Below are 13,896 nucleotides of genomic sequence, written 5' to 3'. Positions count from 1 at the left end.
ATTTGGAACTTACTTACAGGTTCCTTTTAGAACCCCACAGACCCTGCTGACATGGTATGTACAAACATACACATGTTTATATCTACATTCATAGAGATGTATATAGCATTTTCTCCCAGAGAGTTCTCAAAAGTGGTCTGTGGGTCAAATATACAAGGAAGACTCTTCTGTGCATTTGTGATATATGTGTTCACATCTGTTTTAGGCATGTGAGCATGTGTTTTAAGTGGACTCTATGAGACTTCTGCTACCTCACAGCTTTTGACTTGTAAGAATATTATTTTTATGTAGTTCAACCCAGTAGGCTGTGATACCAAGGAAAAGTAACTTGGAATAGCCTCACAATGGGACTGCCTGGAGCGAGGTCTGTATTTACAGCTTCCTTTCCTGTTCTGCTGCACCAAAGCCTGGCGAGTTAAAATTCATCAGGCTGCTTGTAAATCTATTTACTTAAAACGACATCTGTTGTATCTTGTGTTGTGCAGTCGTCTTGAATTTTCACCAGAGACTCCACTGAAGTCGTGGGATCGATGGCTTGGGCGAAGCCGAAAGTCCTACGGGAGCGTTCTTAGCCGTAAACTCGCGGGCGCTCCTTTGGAGGACAGTTGGACAGTCGTGTGGAGGGTTAACATGGAGCTGACACATAGACCGAATGAAACCAGAGCTGCAGTTACAAAGTGGGGCAGATGTGGGAGGCCAGGTTTCCTGTGGCCCATTTTCCAGTTTCCTGCCTGCAACCTGCAGAAGAAGAGGAAGCTGTGAGAGAACCCGCTGATGGGGGCTGTGCCGCCAGCCAGAAATAAGACTCATGCAAAGGGCCCGGACAATGAAAACAATCCCACCCGAAAGTAAATGTTCAGGTTTTCATCCGCAAATGGCTGGAAAGGAACAGCCTTTCTGTTGAAAGAAAAACATGGTCCATATCCCTGGGGTAGGGGGTGGGGGCAGGGCAGCTGTACCCACCCTGCAGGAACCTCTGTTTTACAGCCCCTCTCGTCTTTCAAGACATGGTCTGCTTTGTTAGCCTGGTTGGTTATCCGGAAAAGTTCCCCCTCCCCACCCAAGTTCTGTGGTTTCTCGCTCTGTGTCCCGGACCTGTGGATACAGGGAGGGGGGACTGGACAACCCAGTGGCTGCAGCCTCCCTTGCAAAATCTAGGCGACTAATTGGTTTCTTTCTTTGATCTAGCTGCCCCATAACACTGTGGTCTGTTGTTTTCCAATAAGAGAGTAAGCGGAGGTTTGAGTGTGGAAGAGACCTTGCGTGCTCTGTTTGTGTGACTGGCGACCCGGAGGGTGCACACGGGACTCAGACAATCAGAAGACACTGGGAAAGTGGAGAATGCCATATTTCTCCCTTGAGGGTGATTGCTAAATGGCTGAGATCTTGAACTGTTATTAAGCATCTATGAAGTCACATACTTCCATCCCCCCAGAAAGAAATTGAGATTAAAAAAAAAATTGGGATTATCACACACCTGTTTAGTGGGGGCTTATTTTTTTTATTATGCGCAGTGGTGGAATTGCTGGGGAGGCTCATGCAGTACTGGCTCAAATACTTAGCCCGCCTAGGGAAGCCTTGCTTCTTACAAGGCAGAAAGGATGGCATTATATAAGCTTCGCTGCAGCCTGATAGCATGCAGGCTATTATTCTGTGCTCCAGGGCTATACCAGTTAGAACTTCCTTGCATCTTTGAGGGTCATAGGTGTGTGCTTCTAGACATGAGATATTTTTTTATCCTGTAGGTGACCCAACTCTTCTCCAGGCCCAAAAAGAACAAGTTGTACCATAAAAAACGTTGGGACGTTTGCCATATTAGAGATCAAAGAGGAGCCGCGTGAGGTGGTCTACGGAGAGGTCTGAAGACGTGGGATAAGATAGGACTGGGTTGTGCCCTGCTGCGGCGGGGTGGGAAGTGGATGAATTTACGGATGTTGGAGGAAGGAGAAAGACATGATCCCAGTGTAGGCAACGTAGCCATCCATTGGGTTTCCCAAAGAAAACAGCCTTGTACATGAGCCATCAGCAAGCCCAGATGAGCCGCTGCTAACTTAACCACAGAAGACACAGCTCCAGGGGAGCTGGGCAGTTTGTGTAGACAGTGGATTGCAGTTCTGTTGTGACAGTGGCTGTCAGTGATTCCTCCTGAAAATTCTTTCCTCAGACAGAAGAATCGTTTTTAAAACATGGCAAACTGTCATGCGTAGTCTAGGGGATAAATTACTGGGCTGAGCAGTGCCCACTTCTTTTTGCTGTTCTCTCATTCGTTTTTCAAGCACGAACCATCTACCGCTTATTTACAGACCGGATGAGAACACAGACATCGGTTGTCCCGTGGGAAGAGCTTTGGGGGAACATGAACCCCCTGATTTTATATATTTGCTTTTCCTTGTGATGGTTGGCAGTGACTAAAATGTTTCTTGAAAATAAATGGTAATAATCTTAGGCTCATCTCTGAAAAAAATACTTACCTACCAGCGGTTCTCAACCTGTGGGTTGTTACCCTTTAGGGGATCAAACAACCCTTTCACAGGGCTCGCCTAAGATCATCAGAAAGCACAGATATTTACATTATGATTCACAACAGTAGCAAAATTATAGTTTTGAAGTAACAATGAAATAATTATATGGTTGGGGGTCACCACAACATGAGGGTCGCAGTGTTAGGAAGATTGAGACCTACTGTCTAAGATAAAAGGACTTCAGAGTTTGTAGGTGTTGTGTGTTTATGTACTTATCAAGTTACCTCTTCACACCTTAAAGTTACCTGTCCTGGGTTCTGGCAGGCCCCAGATGTTTTCCTGTTCTTTGACTTGAGTGGGCTTGTGGTTTCTGTCCATCCCCTTGGATTGCAGTGACATGGCTACCCTGGGCCCCTTCCTCACTGGACAAAGAGTCCAGCCTGGTCCACATAGGGAGTTCCAGGGCAGCTACATAGTGAGACCCTGTCTCGGATCAAAGCAGAAAGGGGCGGGGGGGGGGGGGCGGGGGGGAATACCAAAGAGGGTTTTTTTACCCTCCCATCATCCACCTCTGCAACTGCAGAAGCAAAGCTGATGTGCTAAGAGAAACTTCAGGCGTCCGTCAATAGAACAAAAAACCAACCTAAACAAGAAAGAACAAGCAAGTAAGCCAGGTTTTGGATTTCTAAGAAAGGCTGCCCAAACCTTTGGCTTTGAGTGAGGCGTCTACAGCCAATTCACAGGACATCTGGCGCCACCTTGTGGCAGATGGCAAGAAGGGCGCCCTCTGACAAATGGGCCTGCGTTTCTGAGGGGGAGGGGGCGAGGAGATGGGGCCTTAGGACGGCTCCCAAGTAAGCAGTCTCCCCTGTGTGTATGGGTTGACAGCAGGGGTGGTCAGTCTGTCCCATCTGCAGCTTCTTTCACTTTGTGAGTCTGTTCTGGGTTTTTGGTTTTTTTTTTTAAGATTTTTATTTATTATGTATATAGCTTTCTTCCTTCATGTATCCTGCAGTACAGAAGAGGACACCAGATCTTATTACAGATGGTTGTGAGCCACCATGTGGTTGCTGGGAATTGAACTCAGGACCTCTGGAAGAGCAGCCAGTGCTCTATTCCTCTGAGCCATCTCTCCAGCCACCAAATTATTATTATTGGTTTTTCTTTTCTTTTCTTTTCTTTTGTTTTTTTGTTTGTTTTTTGTTTTTTTTTTTGTTTTTCGAGACAGGGTTTCTCTGTGGCTTTGGAGCCCGTCCTGGAACTACTCTGTTGACCAGGCTGGTCTCGAACTCACAGAGATCCGCCTGCCTCTGCCTCCCGAGTGCTGGGATTAAAGGCGTGCGCCACCATCGCCCGGCTGGTTTTTTTTTTTTTTAAACAAGAAAAACAACTAGGAAGAATAAAAATCATTTCATGTTTACTTTTTTGTTTAAACACAGAGGCAGGGAACACTCAGAGTATACAGACACGCCCCTGCCCCCTGCAGTGCCAGTGGCCCAACTCTTTCACCAAGTCCTCTCCACCTCTTTGTCTGTTGCCCTAACGGGCTGGCATAGGGAACCCACATAGGTTATGTCACCCACAGAGATTTGTTATGTTAGAGCACTGCCCCAACGAGGCAGATCTCACCCACTCGACTCCCTGACCTTCTCCAGGAACACAGAATCCACGGGAGCAAATGTGTTCCCAGGGGCAGGGCAGCCTGAGCAGGCGGGTTCATGCCGGAGTTGCTCTCTGCTGAACGGGCCAACTTGGAGGCCTCGGGAGTTAGGGTCCTGTGCGAGGGGAAGGATTGGTGCTGTGTTATATGCAAGGAAATCAGACGATAGTCCTCATGGTGTGTATTATTATTATAGTCCAAGTCACCTTGTAAGCCCCCACACACAGTGTAAATGAATGTACATCTGGACTTCGTTGAAGCTATTGCCTAAAGACAAAAAGTACCAAAGTACCTTACAGTATCTGAATGACGCCTTTGAGCCGGGTAGAGATCATGTGATGTCACAATGTCATCTGTGAAGAGCTTTCTTGTTGTTTAAGATGGGACAGTTATTAGTGTTTTAAGTAGTACTTTCTAGGTCCCAGGTATAGTTTATTAGTAACGTTGTAACAACAATAATCCCACAAGGCAGGCGTCTTTATCCTCTTGTCACCGTCAGTGCTACCACCATCACCATTATAACTACCACCACTATTACCATGACAACCACCACCATCACCATCACCATGAGTCCCATCACTCCTGATCCTCCTGTCCCCTCATCCAGCTTTAGGGGTTTTCTGTAGCGCCGTCTTCTGACTTACTGTGTCATTTAAGTCATCATGATTTTTGTTGTTCATTGCCTGTCTTTTCCGCTGGCAAGAGAGCTCAATAAGGACCCAAGTCCTTTTGTTTACTGATGCGTTCCAAATGACTAGACAGCATCTTGGCATAAGATAGGGCAGAGAGAGAGAGAGAGAGAGAGAGAGAGAGAGAGAGAGAGAGAGAGAGAAGAGGAAGAGGAAGAGGAAGAAGAAGAAGAAGAAGAAGAAGAAGAAGAAGAAGAAGAAGAAGAAGAAGAAGAAGAAGAAGAAAGGAAAGCAATGGAAGGAGACGAGAGCCAGAGAATGGAAAGAATGATGTTTCTGTTCTGGTTGGGTATAGTATATATACATCTTATTTAAAAGAATCTACACTGATATACTCATATCATAGCTTTCAATTTAGCCTTTTTCTTTTTATTGCCTTTATTTATTCTTGCTGTACTTGTGTGTGTGTGTATACACACACTCATACGTGTCTGGGAACACATGCCACGGCATGCATGTGGAGGTCAGATGGCAATTTGTTAGAACTGATTCTCTCCTTCCACTGTGTGGCTGTCGGGGCTAGGAATCAGAATGCCAGCCTGTTGGCTAAAGCGCCTTTACCCGCCCGCCGAGCTGTCTCGCTGGCCCTGTCTTGTTTTGTTTTTGTTTTGTTTTGTGAGATGTGGACAGGTTTCAGCAAACATCATCTGCCACGTGTGAAGGTAATTGCTCATTTGAATAGACCGGGAGGGGCTTGACTTTTGCCTCTGAATTCCATATCATCCTTCAATAACTCCGGTTCCTGAGCCTTTTATACCCTGCTTTGCCTTTTACACGTAAGGGAGAGGACAGTAAAAAGTGTGTAGTAAAGAAAGATAGGTTGTCAACACTGCTAATGTATCAGTCTCCCTCCTGCCTCTTTAAAGGAGGTTATTCAAACCTGATGAGCATTTTATTTTGTTATTGTAATCATTTAATTGGCATGGTAATTGTATGTATTTATGGGGTGCGATGTGATGTTTTGATACTTGTGTACTGTGTGACGATAAAATCGGCAGCATTAGTACTCCAAACATTTATCGTCCCTGTGTGGTGAGACTCCAACCCCATCTTCTGACTACCTGGAGATACAATCCATTAACCACCCCGCTGTGCAGCAGACCCAGGATTTAGTCCTTCGGTCTGCTGTGACTTAGTATCCTTTCTGATGGGCCTCTGTCTCTCCCCTCTGTTTTCCTCAGGCTCTGGGAACTATTCTGTACTCTTCTTCTTTGAGACAACCTTCTTAAGACTGCACTTGGATAGAGTATGCAGCGCTTGGCTCTCTGAACCTGACTTATCCATGTAACATAATGCCCTCCGGGTCGATGGCAAGGTTATCATTTTAATAACCGAACAGCATTGTGTATCTTGCATACCTATCTAATGTACCTACCCATCTGTTGATTGACAAGGTGGTTGATTCCATGTCTTGACTGTGGTGACTAAGGCTGCTATAAACACAGTGGTGAAGAGGTCTCTTTAGCATACGGAGGCCATCTCGTTTGAATACGTGCCTCAGAGTGGGATGGCTGGATTGAGATTTCTAGGCTCCTCCATGGGCTTTCCTTCTGTAGCTGTACTTTCTGTAGCTGTACTAATGTGTGTAAGGATTTGCATGCCCACACACCTCTCCCCAGCACTGGGTAAGGTGATCTAACAAGATCTCCACCCCAACAAGACCTGGCCTGGACATTCTGAAGTAAAAGGAGCCCCGGAGAGGGCTGGTGAGTTCAGTGGCTTCTGCATGCATCCTCTCTGGTCAGAGTCAGCTCTGTAGAGCCATCGTGGAAAGGAAGGACCTTGCAGGCAGCAGGCTGGAAGCAAACTCAGGGGACTATGACAAGTAAGGACAGCTCATTCTGTGGCAAGAGTGTGCCTTCTAAAGCTGAGTGATGCTGTATGGGAGGGAAGGACATAGAAGACACCCATGAGCTGGTGGGGTGGCACAGTGGATGAGGTGCTTGCTGGCAAGCTTGGAGACTTGAGTTCTATCCCTGAGAACCAGCTGCACAGAACTTTCCTCTGACTTCCGTTCATACATTCTTAAGCTACAGTGTGCAGCACCCTCACAACGATTTTTTTTTCAGGATGGAATTGAAATGCCTGATAAAATTCCATATATTCAAAATAAGGTCTGGGCAGGGCAAGAGAAACATTTTCTAATTGGCCAATTAACAAACAACAGCCACAAAGTGTGTTGTGTTTTCTCCTCACTATATGGAAACTTTAAGAGTGGCTTGGTGACATGGTCATTATTAGAGGCTGGGAAGGGTTGGGGTGCTGGATAAGGGAGGTTCTGGATAAGGGAGGTTCGACTGCAGAGACCAGTGCACACACCTGGAGAAGCAAGTTCTGTTCTGGGAACTCTATACTTTATAATAATCGATTTTTTAAAAATCTTATGAAGATGTAGAAGACAGAGTCTGAGGCTCCAAAAATAAAGAGGCAAGAATTCACCATCTTAGCCGGGCCATGGTGGTGCATGCCTTTAATCCCAGCACCTGGGAGGCAGAGGCAGGGGGATCTCTGGGAGTTCAAGGCCAGCCTGGTCTACAAGAGCTAGTTCCAGGACAGGAACCAAAAAAGCTACGGAGAAACCCTGTCTCGAAAATACAAAAAAAAAAAAAAAAAAGAATTCACCATCCTGATTTGATGGGTGCCGTTTGTGTGTGCTGACATATCCTGACCCAATAAAAACCAAAGTTGGAGGAAAAAAAGAAAACACACACACACACACACACACACACACACACACACACACACACACACATACTTCAAAGCCTGCCCTGGAATGGATGTAGGAGCTCTTGTCACATTGTCACGTTGCTCCCATTTCTTTCAAGTGTTCAATTCATTGGAAGCTAGCAGGTTCGGGCAGCCAGCCAAATGAATGTCAGCTGATGACACATTGTAACATAAAGCAGGCTCCCGGCTGCCAGGACATTGTATCAATGCGGTGTTACAATATGATACAGTCTCCTGCATATGATGTAGCCATACAAATGTTTGCTGTGGTCTTATAGCCAACATCCAGCAATATAGTCAACACCCAGGGGCCAAGCTTTTTTGAATTCTTCTTTAAGAAGTCCTACAGGAAACTGAGTTAAGTACAGCACCCACAGTTCTTAGAGTGTACCCCCAGGTGCATACGTCAGAACTTTTTCTCTTCCTGGGCATTCCAAAGGACAAGTATTGTAGCTTGGAGGAGGGCGCCACCTGACGCATGGTTGCGTGTGAAAATGGCTGCAAGTTACAAAACTTAATGCCATAATTAAAATGAGTAGAAGAAATGGGGGTCAAAGAAATATAGCTCATGCCCTTGAGGGGAGCATACAAGAGTTGTGTCCTTCACTGGTCTGGGCTCTTTGTTCCCATGCAACACGGCTTGATGATGGGGGTTCAGAGCCTCCTTGTGTCTCTGTGACACCCCCACCCCATCCCCAGGATGACTTCTACGGCGGTGGGACTATGAGGTGGCTAAAAGAGAAAATGTGTCTGGCACTCACCACCGAGTAGTGTGTGGCTTGGGCTCCCAGCACCAAGTAGAACTCCGTGTGAATCAGTCATCAAAACTGGGGCACCTAGCAGGGCAAAGCGGTGGCTACACTTTGAGGAGGAGCAAGTTTGTGTGTGCTGGGAGGGACGTTTTAGTTACCTCCAGGAAGCTCGTTTGCTCGCAGCAACTTGCATGATCCCTTCTTGCTCCAGCTTGCTGCCTCCCAAGCTGGGCTCTGGCCTGAGAGTTGTTGGGTGGCTCATACTCTTGCTTTCTCTGGATCCATTTCCCCCATTTCCAGGATCTGGGAGTCCCTGCAGCTTGGTGCCCCGTCTCCACCATCCATCCCCTGGTCTGTTCCCTTTCTGTCCTTTCATTCCCCCTCTGAGCCCCAGAGGACATCCTAGTGAAGGGAAAAACACGTATGTGTGATGTTGTAGCAGTCAGCTTTTTCTGTAGTGGTGCCATGTAACAAACTGGCCCAAGATCCTCAGCTCGTTCACTGTGGCATTTATTTTACTTACGTTTCTGTTTCTTCAGACTGGGTCCAGGCCAGCCCTTGATAAAGTTCAGGTCAGCTCTACATCTCGTCTCTTCAACCCAGTATTTCACTGACTAGATAAAGACACATGGCCAAGGCCAACTCTCAGTGTGCTGATGACATAGGGACCCACCTCACTGTAGTCCTGCCTGGCCCCTTAAAAGGAGCAAAACAAGGAAGAATTTGGAATAAATTCTATCGTATTCTTGGTATCCAGACTATGGCCAAAGCTTTGGACAATCATTGATTTTAAAATGGTGGAAATGTTTAGTAGCTATGCAAAGGGCCCTGCTTGAAGGGACAGAAAGAGGCAGCCGGTTTGGAAGGCTTCACAGAGAGCTCTAGGGACCGAGGAAGCCACATGGGACCCCCCTCACCAACCCCAGGTTGTGCTGAGCCCCTCTTTCCTGTGCCCAGGTTGGAGCTCATAGAAAGAATTCTAGGGGACCCCCCCCCAAAAAAAAATAACCTGGTGAGACCATGGTATAAAATACACAGACGCCTCTGCTGTGTTCTGTCTCCCGTGGGACAATACTGGTTCCTGGCAGCTAAAGGGTTGGGGTTGCTGGGTATAGTCCCACCTGGGGGCCAGAGAGAGACAGAGATGGAGGGAGGGAGGGAGGGAGGGAGGGAGGGAGGGAGGGAGGGAGGGAGGGAGGAAGAGAGAGAGAGAGAGAGAATGAGAGAGAGAGAGAGAGAGAGAGAGAGAGAGAGAGAGAGAGAGAGAGAGAGAGAGAGGAAGAGGGGCCCTTGCCTTTCTGCAGAACTCCAAACTGGCTAACATCTCTCTGCCTCTCCAGGAAAGTTCCTCTGAGTGGCCACTACTCACAGATATTTAAGCACTCACTGCCAGAAGGTTTGGCCAGAGACACCCAAGAATGTGAACCGTGTGTGGCTTATTTGAGCTCAGTTGGGAGCTGGAGCCATGACATTGCGCATACTGCCAGGAGCCCTTACAGAGCTCAGGAGGTACTGGTGCGGTTTGAAGTCAGAAGCGGTGGGGCCGACCCTCCCAAACCCAGTGACCAATGTGGTGAAGGCGGACCTCTTTAAGAATGCTCCCTTTAAAGACTTATAAATAAAATGCCCCGTGGGTGTTTGTAGCATGTTCTTAGTCTGGATTTTCTTTAACAGAGACACCCACGTGGCCCCCATGTTGCTTAGAGAAACAATAGGATTCTTTCTTCTGCCTGGGCCTGTGAGAGGAAGCAGGAAGTGAATGGGGTGACTGGGGGCTTTCATATGGCAAACGGGGTGACTGCTGTTAGGATCAGGGCCCTGGCCTTGCTGGCCAGGCGCTCTCCCACCGAGCAATACTCCTGCCCTCTGGAACCTGCTGGAAGAGGCCGAAAGATGCCAGCCAGTTTGAAGTTCTGTCTGCCTAAAGGGAACTGCTGGGCCTGCCTCTCTCTCTGGCTCCTTGGCCACCTGGAAGCTGCTCTGTGAAGGGCAATGGAGCAGCCAAGGGACTCACTGTAGAAAACGCCTCAAGGCCATTGTTCTGTCTTCGAGGTGTCTTTCTCGCTGTCCCTCATTGCTGTCAGCCTGGGCTGTCGCAAGGACCCCAGTGTCTCCTTGCTGCCGTCTGGGGGGTCCCCTCATTCTGTTGGCTGGTCTCCATCTCACTTGGCTTTTGTACATCTTGAGGTAGAAGCTTGGCGTCCACCTTGGGGTCTTTACTGCGCTTTCTCGGCTCAACATCAAAATCCCAGCTCCATCTGCCCTGGTCAAAACACCCTCGGTGTTTGCTCATGATATTTGGCCTGCAGGAAAGCTTTTCCTAATTACATGGATGATGATGAAATAAGTGTGTGGGGCTGGAAAGCTGGCTGTACGTCTCAGGGTGCCTGCCAGCAAGCCTGACAACCCAAGTTCAATTCCCAGGACCCCGTGGAAGGAAAGAACGAACTGCTGCAAGTTATCCTCTGACTTCCACACACATGCCACACACATGTATGCATGGGTGCACATGTACACCATATACACACACAATAAGTATAATAAAACACGGGGATAATTTCTTATGAATACACTCAGCTAATCAAAATTCAAGAACCTCCCATGCTCCCGCTTGGACTCCTGCCAGTATGGATGCGTTGGAGTTCACCAGGTTCCAAGAGCTAGAGATAGAGAGCAGCGCGTTAGGAGGAGTGAACGCCAGAGTCTGTGCTATGGGCACAGGCGGAGGATGACATTTTTGTGGGATTTCCTCTCATGGTGGGACAGACCCTTCCGACCTGTGTACTTGAGACTCTGGGGCTGGAGCGACTGACAGGTGTCTGGGAAGTTAACGTCCTCTTCTGTTGGCAGTGACCGAGTCTTTACGTTCATCAGTGTCTACTGACTGGGCATCTATGTAAGCACTGTCCTGGGTTCTGAGATTGTGGACCATGCAAAGAGTGGCCAAGTCCCTTGCCTGAAATGCTGGCTGTGTCATAGTTCAATCAAGGGATGCAGAGTCTTTATTACCCCAGGCCCCTGTGTAAATCATTTAGCCCCAGCGGATGCTCATGGCCACATTTCAACAAGTAAAGGCTAGAGAGTGACCAAAACACAGTTGATGTGATGGGCAGGAAAAGATAGAGCTAAGCCAAGGAAGAGTTGAATGGGGGATTAACTGCGTTGTTGGTTCCTTTAGTTTGTTTATTCTGTGTCGTTCACAGTGCCGGGTGACTGGGATGATTCGTATGTAATGAATTCCAGGATCCCAGGGCACCGCTCTTGTGTTTCTGGATCAAAGCTGCTTGCAGTGGTGCAAGCCCAAGTCTGTGTAGTTAGGCAGTCCATCAGGATGGAGTGGAAAGAGCTCTCTGTGATGCTCTGTGTGGTAGAGCCATGGGTAGCCCTTGGCCTGCAGGCCCCAGCTCTGACCTACCTGCCTTCCCCACCTCCTCCAGGTATGGAGAGTGCAATCACGCTGTGGCAGTTCCTTTTGCACTTGTTGCTGGACCAGAAACATGAGCACCTCATCTGCTGGACGTCCAACGACGGCGAGTTCAAGCTCCTCAAGGCGGAAGAAGTGGCCAAGCTGTGGGGCCTCCGCAAGAACAAGACAAACATGAACTACGACAAGCTGAGCAGAGCCCTGAGATACTATTACGACAAGGTAAAGCAACCCTCAGCCCCATGGGGGGCGGGGGGAGGAGGTGGGTGGACGCCTCTCCTCGTTCATTGATGGGGGCAGATGAGCCGGTGCTGTGGATCAAATTGGAAAATGGGCGGTGGCTCAGAGGCAGTTCACTCAGTGAAATGCTTGTCCTGTAGGCACAGAATCTAAATGCCAGCTCTGGAGTCCACAGAAAGGTCTGGAGTGGTGGAATATGTGATCCCAGAGCCGGACAGGCGGGGACAGGAGAATTCCTGGGACTCACAGGCAGCCAGCCTTGCTCGTCTGTCAGTTCCAAGCCACTTAGAGACCCTGCTTCAAAAAAAAAAAAAATGATGTTTGGAACCCGATGAATGATGGTCGCATGCACACCCGTGACCGTGTGTACAAACAATACACAGAAAACCAAGAAAATGGGGGTTACTTATACTTTTGATTTTGGGAAAAACCGCTGTGAGGACTTTGCCTCCTGTGGAAACCTTTAGGATGTTATGGGGACTCAGATCTTGTCCCCCACCTTCTCAGGTGTAATTTGCTAAAGAAGGCTGCTGGCAGCAGGGTAAGGTGTCAGGTGGCTCTGGGGACAGAATCAGAATTCAAGTCTGGGAAATCCATCTGTTCTTTCTGGATGGGGGTGCTGCCAGAAGAGCCTTTCCTGGGAAATGATAGTTTGGGGTGCAGTTTTTGACCCCTGTGTGCTGGGGGTTGAACCCAGAGCCTTGTGCATGCTGAGCAAGTGTTCCAGCACTGAGTTACCCTCCCAGCCCTGGCTGGACACCTTATTACTATTAAGGACCTGGCATCTCAGTATCCCTGCTTGTGAAATGGGAATCATGGCCATTCCTGACTCAGGGTCTCAGTGAGGATCCACTGAGCTATTGCTAAGTCCTTGTATCTGTGCTTGCTTTGTGACATTTGACTTGTTAGTAACTCCCTAGTTAGAAGCAAAGCCAGTATTAAGAAGGTGATAGACAGAGCACTATAATTTTTTAAAAACAAAAATACTAATTTTATGTATATGGGTGTTTTGCTTGCATGTATGTCTGTGCACCACATGTGTGCAGTATCTGTGGAGGCCAGAAGAGGGTGATGGATTCCCAAGACTGGAGTTACAGGCAGTAAGGTGCTACCATATGGGAGCTGGGAATTGAACTTGGGCCTTGGAAAGAGCAGTCAGTGCTCTTAACCATTGAGCCATCTCTCCAGCTGCTAGAGTACTTTTTTTTTTTTTTTTTTTTTTTTTTTTGATTTTCGAGACAGGGTTTCTCTGTAGCTTTTGGTTCCTGTCCTGGAACTAGCTCTTGTAGACCAGGCTGGCCTCGATGCTAGAGTACTTTTTAAAGTCAATCACAGCACAGTTGCCAAAGCCAGGACGGTTGGCGTGAGTGTAATTAATTTCCCACAAATTAGTTAGTGTGCTTGGTAGGGCAAAATCCCTTCTATTTTGGATAAATGTATCAGATCTGTAATTATTGGGCATTTCCGTTTGAGCCTCTGCTCGCTGACTATTTAGCTTCACGGACATAAAAGCTTAGAGTCCCAGTAAACAAAGTCAGCTTTTGTTCTGGGTTCACTATTCGTATGGAAAGGTGAATTTAAAACTGATTTAACTATTGGTTCCTGATCTAAATTTAGTACCTTCTGTCTGCAAACCTCTTTGGAATCGAGGACAGAAGGATTACACGTTTCAGGAAGTGAAGACGTCATTAATTATAAAGAGGTTCGTTCTGTCCTCCTAATTGCATGTGATTATGCCATTGGCGGCTAAAGGTGCTTCCCATTAATGTGGCAATTAATTAATCCCGGCTTAATGCAGAGTCCTGCGAAGATGTAAAGGCACTTCTCAGCTAATTGAACTGTCTGGAAGCCAAGCAGATAGCGTCTTGTTTGCATTTTCCCCAAGTTCTATGTTCTACCATGGGAACTGGGGGCCCCCACAGGAAAACAGTCTGCCTTGCCT

General features: G+C 47.6%; 1 protein-coding gene across 3 annotated transcripts in view; it reads left to right on the top strand.

Annotated features, from left to right (window-relative positions):
* The window catches only part of Elk3 (ETS transcription factor ELK3), a 61,544-nt gene that overhangs the window by 15,638 nt on the left and 32,010 nt on the right, over positions 1 to 13,896 (top strand). For 2 of the 3 annotated variants that reach the window (XM_057757735.1, XM_057757736.1), the window contains exon 2: positions 11,728 to 11,936. In XM_057757735.1, coding sequence (XP_057613718.1) covers positions 11,730 to 11,936 — 207 coding nt within the window. In that variant the 5' untranslated portion in view covers positions 11,728 to 11,729. Of the gene's footprint in view, positions 1 to 9,781; positions 9,800 to 11,727; positions 11,937 to 13,896 lie in introns of those variants that run through there. The other variant, XM_057757737.1, reaches the window with a different exon arrangement.

The sequence above is a fragment of the Chionomys nivalis genome, chromosome 25 (genome assembly GCF_950005125.1).
Source record: "Chionomys nivalis chromosome 25, mChiNiv1.1, whole genome shotgun sequence".
Taxonomy (NCBI): Eukaryota; Metazoa; Chordata; class Mammalia; order Rodentia; family Cricetidae; genus Chionomys; species Chionomys nivalis.
The sequence above is the reverse complement of the archived record's forward strand: the minus strand, read 5'-3'. Positions and strand labels throughout refer to the sequence as shown.